Source organism: Cervus canadensis, chromosome 11, assembly GCF_019320065.1.
Source record: "Cervus canadensis isolate Bull #8, Minnesota chromosome 11, ASM1932006v1, whole genome shotgun sequence".
Lineage (NCBI taxonomy): Eukaryota > Metazoa > Chordata > Mammalia > Artiodactyla > Cervidae > Cervus > Cervus canadensis.
The window spans coordinates 60,866,047-60,879,464 of record NC_057396.1 but is presented as its reverse complement, the minus strand read 5'-3'; the positions used below and the strand labels follow the sequence as shown (position 1 = coordinate 60,879,464).

Sequence of the window (13,418 nt, the reverse complement as noted above, 5' to 3'; positions counted from 1 at the left end):
GGCCGCCTCGTGCTGGGGCTTAAGGCCGAGCAGCCTGCCCCAGCTTGGGGAAGCTGGTGCCGCTGTAGGAAGCAGTCTAGCTCTTGTGTTGATAGATGCTGCCGGCAGGAACTCGGGAGCCTGGGCAGAGGCTGCTGCGCTGTGTTTAATGCTTCCCTGGTTAAAGTTTTATCAGGTACTGAAGACAGCGGGAGCCCATAAAGCAGATCTGAAATCCTTTCTAGGTAAAAGCCAAAGTGCTTTCCTCGAGGATTATAGAGATATGATAATTTATTGAGACAGGCTGGCATGTATTTTTATATTTCCATTCATATCCCTTGCATAAATGCCTGGGTTTCCCAAATACTGATTTAAAGTAATAACCTATGATCAGTTATGGAGGAGCCAATAAGCTGTCCATTGCTAAGATAAGGCTACCACTTGGAGATTAAACAATGATTACTGGGGAAAGACAACACAAGCTTCCACATCCTAGAGTCTTCTTAATCTTCTGATTTTTTAAACTCTCTTTGAGAATGGCCACTGGTCTTCCTTTAAAGGTAGTTGCATTGGATGTGGTTGGGGGATGTAATTAGTGGTATGCCAAAATCTCCAGATTTTTGTGTAGAAAGGTAAAGCACCGAAAATGTCTCAGCCATTTGTTGGCCACCAGTTTAAGAGAAAAAATAGTTTGTTTGTTTTTTTTTTTAAAAAAAACAGCCCAAACTACTCTCAGCCCTCAGTGTCCCTCATGATTTAGTGAGCTGGGGTACTCTTAACTGAGAAGCGTATATGCCTAGTAGCTTCTGGCGTCAAAGAAATAGTAATTTCACAGCATGCACAGGATTGAACAGTGATATAAACAGGATTCCGGCAGTAAGCATTGTTTCCACCTCAAAACCATCCTGCACACACACATCAGTGGGCCCTAAAGCTCTGTTGACAGGTATACAGGTCACAGGCAGGCAGGCAGGAAAAGAGGAAGATCCCCCCGATGCAGGTTCCTTTGGTTCTGCCTCAGAAGCACTAGAAGTCTGGGTCCTGAGTCAGCAGAAACCCCAAGGCTCTTGGATGTTTGCAGGTCCAATTGTACTTCTCAGAAGTGAACACCCACATACCACTAACGGCAGAGGAGGGAGAACACACAGCCCGCTTGCAAACAAAAGTCCTCTGTGAAGTCTCCCGTTTTATCTTTACAGTTTATATATATGAACATTCTATTTCATAATGTAACTGTGTTTATTTTATCCGCAAATAACATCATTCCCTGACTCCAAAACATGTGTTAAGTCAAAACTGCTGCTGCAGAAGATGCATGCTTTTCAGCTTACAGCTTTGTGTTCCCTAGGACATCACTGCTTACTTGGGAGTAAAAAGCTTGGCTGTAAGGAAATGTGATTTGGGAGTGGGGAGAGGCCAGAGTCCAACCACGGTGAGTCTCTACTCATGGCATGTAAGAGGGGAGAGGCAGGGGGTGGGAGATGACCTGGAGGTGGTGAGTGCCGGGGTCGGAGGGGTCCTTCCCTAGAGTGAAAGGAAGGTCTGTCTGCCAGGGGCTGGAACTCAATTCACACACCACAGAGGGCCAAGTATCCTACCCACACTGCACTGAAGCCAAATCAGGCTAAGCTAGGGGAAGGGGAGCAAAACCTACAGTGCAAATTCCCATTTGTGGCACACACTCCAGACTTCCATGATGTGACGAGACCCGTGAAACCTCAGAATCCACTCAGATAATTCAGGTTCCATCAGATCCTTGAGTGACTGTTTTGGAAACCTAAGCAATTTAAGTTCAGAAATATTAACTTCGATTTCAACTTTTAATCAGATCTTTTTGGTCCCCCCTCTTTTTTAAGTCATTTCTTTTCTACCTCTTCAATCTTTTTTTTTTTCATTGCTACAGGATTGAATTATGAATCTGAAGTCCAGGATAACCTCACGTACTAAAAATATCTTTATATATTTTTAACTTTTAACTCTGTCGATTTTCAAGCCATCCATCTTATTTCATGAAACCACATTTTCACAGATGTATAATTGGACTTGTAGAGACTAATCACATGGGTTGATTCAGCCCTACTTTCCCCCTCATTTATTCCATGCTTCGATATGAATAAAGTGGGGGGTTATAAGCAGGGAGGGAAACATCCTGACTGCCCTTCAAGATGATTTCAGATCCTTCTTAATGAAGTGATACTGTTTGGGCATACACCATTACAGGGGCTGGCTTTCCTGAGGAAGTTCAAAGCAGCTGTTGAGGGAATGACCTGAAGGACCCTGGAATTGCTCCTGGTTGAGCAAAGGGGCACTTGTCCTTTTCCTACCACGACGAGAGAATGAGCAGCACGGTCAGTAACAGTAAAACCGGCCGTTCCTCGGAGAGCTCTGTGCCTGCTGTGGGTCTGGGGGACGCATCTGGCGGGAGCACGTTGCTTGCACGGGCAGCCTTCACAGGGGTCAGAAGCCGTTGCACACACGCTGTCACACACACACAAGGGGAGGGGGGTGTCCACCGGGGAGGGCGGGCCTTCATGTGTCCTCTTCTTCATCGGCGCCACTGCAAAGGAAAGGAGAACCAGGTGAGCTGAGACGTCATAAGACGGGAGGCCCACCTCAGCTACTGACAGCAGGCTGAGGCTCTGCCGTCGACCGCCCTGGATTCCAGCCCTACCACCGCGGGGCACTGTGGCCAGCGGCATGCTTCTGCACCTCTCCATGTTCTGATTTATTTGACTGCAGAGATAATGATGATAATGAAACCTACTTTCTCAGGTTACTGGGGGGATAAATGAGATAATACAGGTAAAATGCCCATGCCTGGTACACAACAGGTGAATAGCTATTTAAAGGAACAAGTGATTTGTCATAGTATTTTTTAATTTTAACTTGACAAAATAAATAGCTGGTAAAAATTGGAAGTCTGACTTCCCCTAAGCCTTAAAGCCAGGGCTCCCTAGGTGACTCAGTGATAAAGAATCTGCCTGCCAATGTAGGAAACACAGGAGACGTGGGTTCAGTCCCTGGGCTGGGAAGATCCCCTGGAGGAGGAAATGGCAACCCACACTTCTGTATTCTTGCTTGGATAATCCCATGGACAGAGGAGCCTGGCGGGCTACAGTTGTGGGGTCACAAAGGGTCGGACGCGACTGAGCCCACAAACAAACCTTAAACCCACCTATTGTTACAAGAGAAAAGCAAAGAGAAGCTATCATTCTGCACACTCAGTGGCACTTCTCACCTGGAATAAGACCAAGGTTTCAATTCATGCCACAGGGATAGTCACGGGGTTCAGGTGTCACCGCCTCAGAGAAGGTCCTTTCTCTCAGTCAGACTCCTTGGTCACTGTCCATCTCCATCTTATTTCTTTCATAGCCCTTATCACATCCTATAAATCATCTGTTTGCTATTTACGCTTCCCTCTACCCCTGCCAGAGCATAAAAGGAGGAGCAGTACTGTCTATTTTATCGATGACTGTTTATCTGGCACTAGTACTGTGCTATGCACACAGAAGTGTTCAATAAATAGCTGTTTCTAAAAGGGAGTGAGAAATAAAAACAGGAAGGGAGGGAAGGAAGATGCTGAAATGGACAGTCATTCAAAGCTGCCTTGATCAGGGCATCTTGGGTACTGGTGGTATGTCAGGGGCCACAAATGAGTTGTGAGCCTCAGAAGCACGGCGAGAAGCTCAGCTGCTCAGGGTTAGAGCCTTGCTGGCTTGGTCCTTGGAGAGAACACTGTTGATACAAGTACCAGGGCAAGGAAGAGGCAGCGTCAGTAAGAGCCCTGGAAGGACAGTTAGAAGGACAGAGGTAGCAAACGTGCCTGGCTTCTCCTCCTCCACAACTTCTAGGGGTCACTATCCTGAAAATCTGTGGAAAATTCTGAAAGAGATGGGAATACCAGACCACCCGACCTGCCTCTTCAGAAACCTGTATGCAGGTCAGGAAGCAACAGGGAGAACTGGACATGGACGAACAGACTTGTTCCAAAGGAGTACCTCAAGGCTGTATATTGTCATCCTGCTTATTTAACTTATATGCAGAGTACATCATGAGAAATGCTGGGCTGGAGGAAGCACAAGCTGGAATCAAGATTGCCGGGAGAAATATCAATAGCCTCAGATATGCAGATGACACCACCCTTATGGCAGAAAGTGAAGAGGAACTAAAGGAGCCTCTTAATGAAAGTGAAAGAGGAGAGTGAAAAAGTTGGCTTAAAGCTCAACAATCAGAAAACTAAGATCATGACATCCGGTCCCATCACTTCATGTCTAATTGATGGGGAAACAGTGGAAACAGTGGCTGACTTTATTTTTCTGGGCTCTAAAATCACTGCAGATGGTGATTGCAATTAAATTAATTGCAATTAAAAGACATTTAACTCCTTGGAAGGAAAGTTATGACCAACCTAGACAGCATATTAAAAAGCAGAGACATTACTTTGTCAACAAAGGTCCATCTAGTCAAGGCTATGGTTTTTCCAGTGGTCATGTATGGATGTGAGAGTTGGACTATAAAGAAAGCTGAGTGCCGAAGAATTGATGCTTTTGAACTGTGGTGTTGGCAGACTCTTGAGAGTCCCTTGGACTGCAAGGAGATCCAACCAGTCCACCCTGAAGGAGATCAGTCCTGGGTATTCATTGGAAGGACTGATGTTGAAGCTGAAACTCCAATACTTTGGCCACCTGATGCGAAGAGCTGACTCTTGAGAGTCTCTTGGACAGCAGGAGATCAAACTAGTCAATCCTAAAGGAAATAGACCCTGAATACTGGGAGAACTGGAAGAACTGATGCTGAAGTTGAAGCTTTAATACTTGGTCACTGGATGTGAAGAGCTGACTCACTGGAAAAGACCCTGATGCTGGGAAAGATTGAGGGCAGGAGGAGAAGGGGGCGACAGAGGATGAAAGGGTTGGATGGCATCATCGTCTCAATGGACATGACTCTGAGCAAACTCTGGGAAATAGTGAAAGACAGGGAAGCCTGGAGTGCAGCAGGTCATGGGGTCGAGAGAGTCAGACATGACTCAGTGACTGAACAACAGCAACATCCTGAAAATAATAAGAGTCAGCCTGATCAAGTGTGCCAGGGCACCAAGCTAAGCCCTCCTCGCCCATTCTTTCCATTACCCCTCACATCAATCCCAGGATGTAGGGACTACTATTAATACTATTATGTTCCCCATTTGGCAAATGAGGAAAATGAAGCTCTGAGAGACATAAAATCCTCAGCCATAGAGTAAGGTCTGTGTCCTTGAGACTTAGGGATTAGTTTTGGCTGGAGAAAGTCTCACAGATTCAGGCTAGGGTACTTGGAAGAGAGGGAAAATCTCCTTCCTCTGGTCAAGACAGGAGTTATGAAGAGGAAAGGCCTGGGGTGCCTTAGCTCCCAGCTATGACCTAGAAATTTGTTTTTTTTTTTTTTCACCTCACAAAGGATTATCTATGTCTATATAAAATTGGGGCTGTTTTGCATCCACTTGGGAAAGACTGTAAGGGAAAATACGCTTGACAACAGACCTGTAGAACTGCTGCTAAGGGAGAAAGCATTTTAAGACACGGAACCTGAAATTAAGGCAAGTGTAGTCTAGGAGCCAAAAGATCCAACCCAGCAACCTTCACTATCCAAACTCTGCCCTGTTCCAGTTGCCCTATTCTATTCCCTCTTTCTGCCCATTGTCCAGGCTTGGGAGGAAGGGAGCATGCTTGGAAGGGCTGGTCAGTGAACTGTCATTAAGGAGCAGTGTTTGGTGGCATCCATCCCAAAGGGAACAAAGGGTCTTTCATGAGAGTGTCTTGGCAGAATCAAGCACGGTTGGAATTGGCGCCATAGTCTCCCCTCTAGTATTATACCCAAAGCAAGCTCAATGTTCTTTTGTCTATTTTCCTTCAAATATGAGAGGTCTAGCATCAGCATGTGCCCTTCCCTTAAACTGTGGCTCACTTTTTGGCATTCTTAACTTGAGATGCATAGTTTAGAGGGTTCATGAACCTACTGAAATTGTATACAAAATTTTGTCTGTGTGTTCCTTGTCGGTCAGAGGCCATAATTTTCATTATACTCAAAAAGGGGTCAACAACCTCCCAAAACTAAGTATAATGAAATTATAAATAAATTTAAGTTCCTTTCAAGTGGCCAGGTCCCTTACTATAAGACAAGAGGAGTTAACTTGGGGAAAAGATCAGAAGCCCTGACCGATAACATCTTTTCTCATTATCCTGAAAGAGATCTGTTATGGGGCCTGAATGACCATGCTCACATCACAGTTTAAAAGCATAAGACCTTGGGATTCTGGCACCAACTGTTTTGTGACCCCATGGACTGTAGCCTTTCAGCCTCCTCTTTCCATGGGATCTCCCAGGCAAGAATACTGGACTGGGTCGCCATTCTCTTTTCCAGAGAATTTTCCTGATTCAGGGATTGAACCCACGTCTCCTGTACTGGTGGGCAGAGTTTTTACCCCTGGGCCACCAGGGAAGTCCACATCACTGGTTGATTTGACTGTATACTCTGTATTAGTCTCAGCACTAGGCGCAACAATGAATAAGATGAAATCACAGTAGTTGCCCTCATGGACTTCACAGTCCAGTAGGTGAGGGAGGGAGATGGGGAGGGGAGGGATGAGGGGAAAGGGAGAGAAAAAGAGAGAGAGAGAGAGAGAGAGATGGGGGTAGAAGGAGAGAAATATTTTTGTCCAGAATAGCATCTTCAAATAAAGCATCTTTTTCACAATTAATAACCTTTTTTTTTTTTTAACAACAATAAAGAAGAAAAAATTACAACTGAATCTATAGCACAGAGCTCTGTTCTCCTTGCGCGTGATCTCTCCTGGAGGGTCACATAGTATAACTGGTGTGAGAAGTCATTTAAACGCTCCTTCTTTACTCTGTATATGAGCTGATCTGTGCTCATAGGATTTTATCTTAGCCTGTAGGAGCCTTTACTTTCTCCAAGGGAAGAAATATAGTCTTCCATCTTAGCCACTTATCATCCTCTACCCCTCATACTGGATTTATAATTGGAGTGATACTCAGAAATTTTTTTTTTTATTAGTTGGAGGCTAATTACTTCACAACATTTCAGTGGGTTTTGTCATACATTGATATGAATCAGCCATAGATTTACATGTATTCCCCATCCCGATCCCCCCTCCCACCTCCCTCTCCACCCGATACTCAGAAATTTTTGAAGTGTTTGTTTTGTTACTGCTGTTTTGAGAATAAACTAAGGGTTTTAGATAGCCCATTCTGTAGGAGATATTTACCACGAGAGGAGCACTTATATAATGGCTTTGAAGTCACCAAACTAAACTAGGTTCAAAATCCCACTCACTCTGACACTAATGAGCTGTGGGCCTTGGGGTGAGCTGGTCAACCTCTCCGGGTCTCAGTTTCCTTGTGGTAATACTGTATATCTTACAGGGTTACTGTGAGAGTTCTATGTGTTTTATGCAGTATAAATACAATGTTGGCTCCCTTCTGCACCCTGCCTTTCTGCTTATCCAGAAGCAGCACCTGCCTAACTTTCCTTCCACACTGCTCTTCTAGCATCTGAGATGCTACATTTCAGGGCATGTGTGCTCCTGTCCCCAAATGTCCTTAAAGTTCTAGAGTGTGACAGTGCCCTGCTTTGCCTGCTTGGAGACAGACCTACGGATAGTGAATAGAAAGAAAGGCTGAGCTCCCTGCTTCTGACCCATATGCTTGACTCAGTCGTGTCTGACTCTTTGCAACCCCGTGGACTGTAGTCCGCCAGGCTCCTCTGTCCATGCGGATTCTCCAGGCAGGAATACTGGAGTGGGTTGCCAGGCCCTCCTCCAGGTTCTACCTGACAGATCTCTAGATCTCAGTTGCTGAAAAACACTGGTGAGGACAGACAATGTGTGAACCCAGTTCACTGGCCTCAGTCACAGACTGACCTAGCTAGAGAGTGCTGGTGTATCTAAAAGCAGAGGTTTTGAAACTAGGGTACACATACCTTTGTGGTACCTAGTGATCTTCCAGGAGGTTTATCTGGTCATGGCTAGTTCGAAGGAAATTAATGTCCAGATCTGTACCTTCCATATATACTCTTTCTTAAAACTGACCTTTCCCAGAACATGCTTGTGATCTAGAGGTTCTGTCTTCAGTCACTCCCACTTTTTACAATCACCTTCCCCCCACCACAGAAAAGAAATGCATATCCCTCATCCTCCTGAATCTCGCCAGAGGACAATTTTAGAAAGCCTTGCTTCTATGAGAGCAGGGTAAGAAATAGTGAAGGATATAATTCCTTATTTCATCCAGGTAGTAAACTCCTGGCAAAGCTGTGTGCCTTTATCTGTCTATCCGCGGATCTAAGAATTCATATTCATAAGTCAGACACTTGTCATGAAATGTGTACTAATATGTTCATTTTAATTGAAAAAGAAAAATGAAACCAGACTTGGATCTGACAGAAAGCAGAACTGATTTGGCTGGATGCTTTGACCATATAAACCATCTTTGTCCATGAGATTATACAGTGGATCTTGCCTATAAATTTAATAAGCTGTGTCTGTAGTGTCAAAGTTTTGACAAAAATGTATATAAAGCAACACACTATGTCAGAAATAACATCTTTTTCAACTACCTAAACTTGATGTATAATTTTAGGAGTTAAAATGGGCAAGAAGACACACGATTTTTTTCTAAATTATTTTTGGGGGTGTAAGAACAAAAAGAATAGCTAAAGGAATTGAGAATTTCTCAAGCATGACTGGGAGAGTGATTTGACATTTAATACTTGCTGGGGGTAGGGGTCCAGGTGACAGAACACGACTGAGAAGCCCAGCCAGCAGACCGCTGTGTTTCCTCTGCCAGCGGGGGGCACCTCTCCAAGAACAATCCCTTCTGTCTTGTGCTTGTGAAACTGAAGGCATTGTTAGAGGCAGGCCACAAGCCCCTGTCCTACTGAGCCCCTCAACACCTGCTGATAAAGTGATTATGATGGAAGACTGTCTCCCTGCCTGACAAGCTTTTAGATAGTCCAGATAGACAGGCAGCTCAGGTTTTCAGCTTCCGTCCCCAGAGATGGACACTTACACGAGGAAGTTAATAAATGAGGTGGGTAAGTACTCTGATCTTGCAAGTTACTTTCTTTTCCTGAGAATATAATACAACTTAACTTGATTTGGCATCACTTACACTGCCAAGTCCTTGGCTATTTATTATTATTGCTGTGAAAAGATTTTTCACTCATGAAGGTGGAGAAATTAAGAGGTATCAATTAAGAGAGGAAAGCTAGACTCAGCTGGGATTTCAAAAGATAGATGTGGTGTTCTCCAAAAAAGAAGTCGCACAGGTACCATATGAGGAACTAATAGGAAGTCTCCATTCACCGCCTAAGGCTGCAGTGGCTCTCCTCCAGGGAGTGTGTGATCAGCCCAGCTGGGGGATGGGCCAAATACCCAGATCAGAAACACTCCTCCACCAGCCAGAGCAGAGCTGCCGCTCCTGTCTCCCACATCACCTGTCCCAACAGCCTGGGATGCAAGTGAGGGGGTTACTGTCCTAGAAGGAATCAGAACTCATATATTTAGCTGCAGCTATGGTCTTTCCAGTGGTCAGGTATGGATGTGAGAGTTGGCCTATAAAGAAAGCTGAGAGCCGAAGAACTGATGTTTCTGAACTGTGGTGTTGGAGAAGACTCTTGAGAGTCCCTTGGACTGCAAGGAGATCCAACCAGTCCATCCTAAAGGAGATCAGCCTGGAATATTCATTGGAAGGACTGATGTTGAAGCTGAAACTCCAATACTTTGGCCACCTGATGCGAAGATCTGACTCACTAGAAAAGACCCTGATGCTGGGAAAGATTGAAGGCAGGAGGAGAAGGGGATGACAGAGGATGAGATGGTTGGATGGCATCACTGACTCAATGGACATGAGTTTGAGTAAACTCCGGGAGTTGGTGATGGACAGGGAGGCCTGGTGTGCTGCAGTCCATGGGGTTGCAAACAGCCGGACACGACTGAGTGAATGAACTGACTGATTGACTGTGGGACTAATACAAATTAGTTTTAAGAGATACAAATGTAAATTTAAAAGAGATACAAATATAAAGCAAGATTCCTCAGTTTATCCTGGGATAACTGAGAAATACATGAGAGGACCCCACAGTTCTAGTCCTGGCTTTGCTGTGCCACCTCATTTCCTCACCTGGTGAATTTCACCTTAGTGAAATTTACAAAATTTCAAACCAGACAAAAGTGAAGCTCCTTTCTGAATTCCACACTCGCTGGGCTAGCGCAGCACTTGCACTGTCATAAGCGCTCACTTATACTGTTTTTTCCCTTCCCTCCTGTGCACTACCCTCTTGCTCCATGCTTCTCAAACTCAAGCTGAGGGCTGACCTCAGGAGTTCAAGTTCTTTCACTTCTTTTTCTGGCTGGGCCCAAATGCCAGGTTGATGAACTGTAGCGCTTGCTCAAGACCTAGGGCAGACTCGATCTAATACAGTGAGCTCTGGTAACCTAATTCATCGTGGTTCTTTAAGTCTAAAGTGGCACCAGCCTTGTTGCGTCTTTCTTCACAAATTACAGGAAACAGGGAGAAGGGTACTTCTCTTTCTAGATTCCTTAATCCTTTATCCCATGAATCTTTTCTCCTTCAATAATAACCATTGTTTGCAGATGGGTGACTTCATGTTCTAGGCACTGGGCTAAGCGATTTATATACATAATCTCACTAAACCCTAATAGTCACTTTAGGATAAGTATTAATATCTCCATCCTACAGATGATAACACTGAGGCCAAGAGCAGCTACATGACTTGCTTGAAATACACAGCTTGTAAATGGTAGATCTAGCCTATGAAGATTCCAGGACCCTCAGATATGAAACTGCACTCGTTAAAAGGAGAGACATAAACCTCATCTTCTGACTCTTGGTAACCCAGATAGTAAGAGACAGCCATTTAAGAGCTCTAGGTTCAATTTTTACCTGAAAAATGAGATGATAATTATCTATCTCCAAGGGTTGTTGTAATGAGTTGGAAGGTACATGCAAATTCTTTTTTAAGATGAAAAATTTCCAGATACGGGTAGGATGACTATGGAAGGAGGAGGAAACAGACACTGGGTTTGTCTCTCAGCCCTCACAGCTGCCCCTGCAGCTGTAAGGTTCACCCTTAGTTATTTCCAAAGAAAAAACTGCCTGAAGGGAAACTCCTGGGTCAAAGGAAAATTACAAAGATAGTACAGAGGGTTCCAATATCTAGTTTCCTCGAATATTATTATCTTACATTAGTGCATTTGTTAGAATGAATCAACAAATTTGGTATACTAGTATTAATACTTATATAAGTATTATACTTATATAATACTTCTTATATAAGTATATATATACTTATATAATATTTAATATAATATTAAAGTATTAATATAATTATTAATTATATAAACATATATCATGTCTATATTTGATTCAGATTCCTTTTGCTTTTTCCCTAATGTCCTTTTTCTGTTCCAAATTTCACTCAAGATACTATATTATATTTAATCATCAGGTCTCCTAAGTCTTGTTTTGCCTTGACGGTTTCTTAGACTTTCTTGTTTTTGATGACCTTGACAGTGTTGAGAAGTACTGGTCAGATATTTGGTAGAATGTCCCTCATTTGGGATTTGTCTCATGTTCTTCTCATGGTTATGGGTCTTGGAAGAAGGAAAATCAGAGAAGTAAAGTGCTGTTCTGATCACATCGTATCAAGGGCACATGCTATTGACATGACAGCATTGACCTTGATCACCTGGCTGAGCTAGTACTTGTTAAAGGTTTTCCACTGGAAGGTTACTCTTTTACCCCCTTCACCTACTGTACTCTTTGGAAAGAAGTCATGATGGGCAGCTACACCTAAGGAGTGAGGAGTTATGCTCCCCTTGGATGAAGGCAGAGTATCGAAAATCATTTGAAGTTTTCTGAACATGAGATCTGTCTCTTCTTCATTTATTTATTTACAGATCATTTGTTTACATCAGTATGGACTCACAGATACTTATTTTTACATTTAGGTTATAATCTAATGCTACTTTATTTTGTTGCTCAAATTGTTCAGCTTTGGCCTTTGGGAGCTCTTGTATTAGTAATAGTCCAGTCCTGTGACCTCTGACATACCCTCATCAATGTGAGGTTTGTTTTGAGGTTTTGGGGAAATAATTCCTTACTTTCTGACACTACAAAATACTCTAGCCTCATCCTATATATTTCCTGTCCCAGTCCAAGAATCAGATATTCCCCCAACAAGCAAAGGATAAGCATTTTTAAAAGTATTTGATCTATTATTGTTAATATGCCCTCCAGAAATCATTCTGTACTGATTTACAATCATTACTCAAATAGGTATGAGAATGTCCATCTTCCCCACACCCTTGTCAATGTAGAACAATGTCTGTGGGGATGAGATGGTGTGTGTTTCTTCTCTCTGCAATAACTTCCATGTTACTATTTGGTTTTCTGTTGAACTTCAAGAGGGAAATGCCATAGGGGCTGATTATTTGGTTTCCTGTTGAACTTCAAGAGGGAAATGCCAGGTGGGCTGTAAGCTCTCCCTTTTCTCTGCGATCTGTTGGTCTTCCCCAACCTCCCTCCCCGCCCTTCCACTACGGCTGGATTTCACATAACTGACGACCTCCTGTCGTGAGGGCTGAAAGGAACTCTTCCCAAAGCCTCCATTAGGCCTTGGGCAACTCCAGGGGGTAGGGGTTTAGGAGCAGAAAATAGCTCAAGGGTTTACCTTCGCTGCTTCCTGCACCTTCAGGAAATCCACCCGACCCAGTTTCCTCATCTTTTCTTGGCAAGTGCATAATAGAAACCAAATCTCTCTCAGGCAGTTTCCTTCCACAGAAATCTTAAACATAAGATTTAATAAAATGCTGGACTTCAAATTTCCTGTTGCCTCAGCTGCTGTATCTTACAAGTTACCAAAGGGAGAGGAGAAAAGATCAATAAATAAATACACTCTTGACATAAATCTCTAATCTCTGTATGAATAGTAGGCTTTTTTCCCCCAAATGTCCCATATTAGTTCTCAGTAGTTTTGAGTCCCAAGATGACCTTAAATTGAGGTCTGGAAGTTGTAGAAAGTTGGAAATTGGAAGCACACCAACTCTCAGAATCGACTTCTCATGTCACAGAGGGTCATGAATGCAGATTTAAGAGTTAGGAACACCTAGGTTTGAGTCACAGCATTGCCATTTACTAGTTGTGGGATTTTGAGTTTAGTGTTCTTACCTGGAAATGGAGGACAACTTAGTACCTACCTAGAAGAGTTACTGGAAGGATCAGCTGAGGATTAACATAGAGACTGCTGGACCTATATAGAGAGAGCTGGCATGGAACCTGGCACCTAGAAAGTGCCCAGTACATTGTATAGTTGTAGATGAGGAAACCAAAGCTGAGAGAGGCCACAAGTTAAAGAGGGCCTCC

At 43.6% G+C, this 13,418-nt stretch overlaps 1 protein-coding gene across 2 annotated transcripts in view; it reads right to left on the bottom strand.

Moving 5' to 3' along the window:
* Window positions 1-252: 252 nt before the first annotated feature.
* Window positions 253-13,418, bottom strand: part of TRIM44 (tripartite motif containing 44) — a 106,386-nt gene continuing 93,220 nt past the window's right edge. For both annotated transcript variants that reach the window (XR_006271984.1, XM_043481437.1), the window contains one exon: window positions 253-2,536. Coding sequence is in view for 1 of the 2 variants with exons in the window: in XM_043481437.1 (XP_043337372.1) it covers window positions 2,509-2,536 (28 nt within the window). In the remaining variant the exon portion in view is untranslated. The remainder of the gene's footprint in view (window positions 2,537-13,418) is intronic.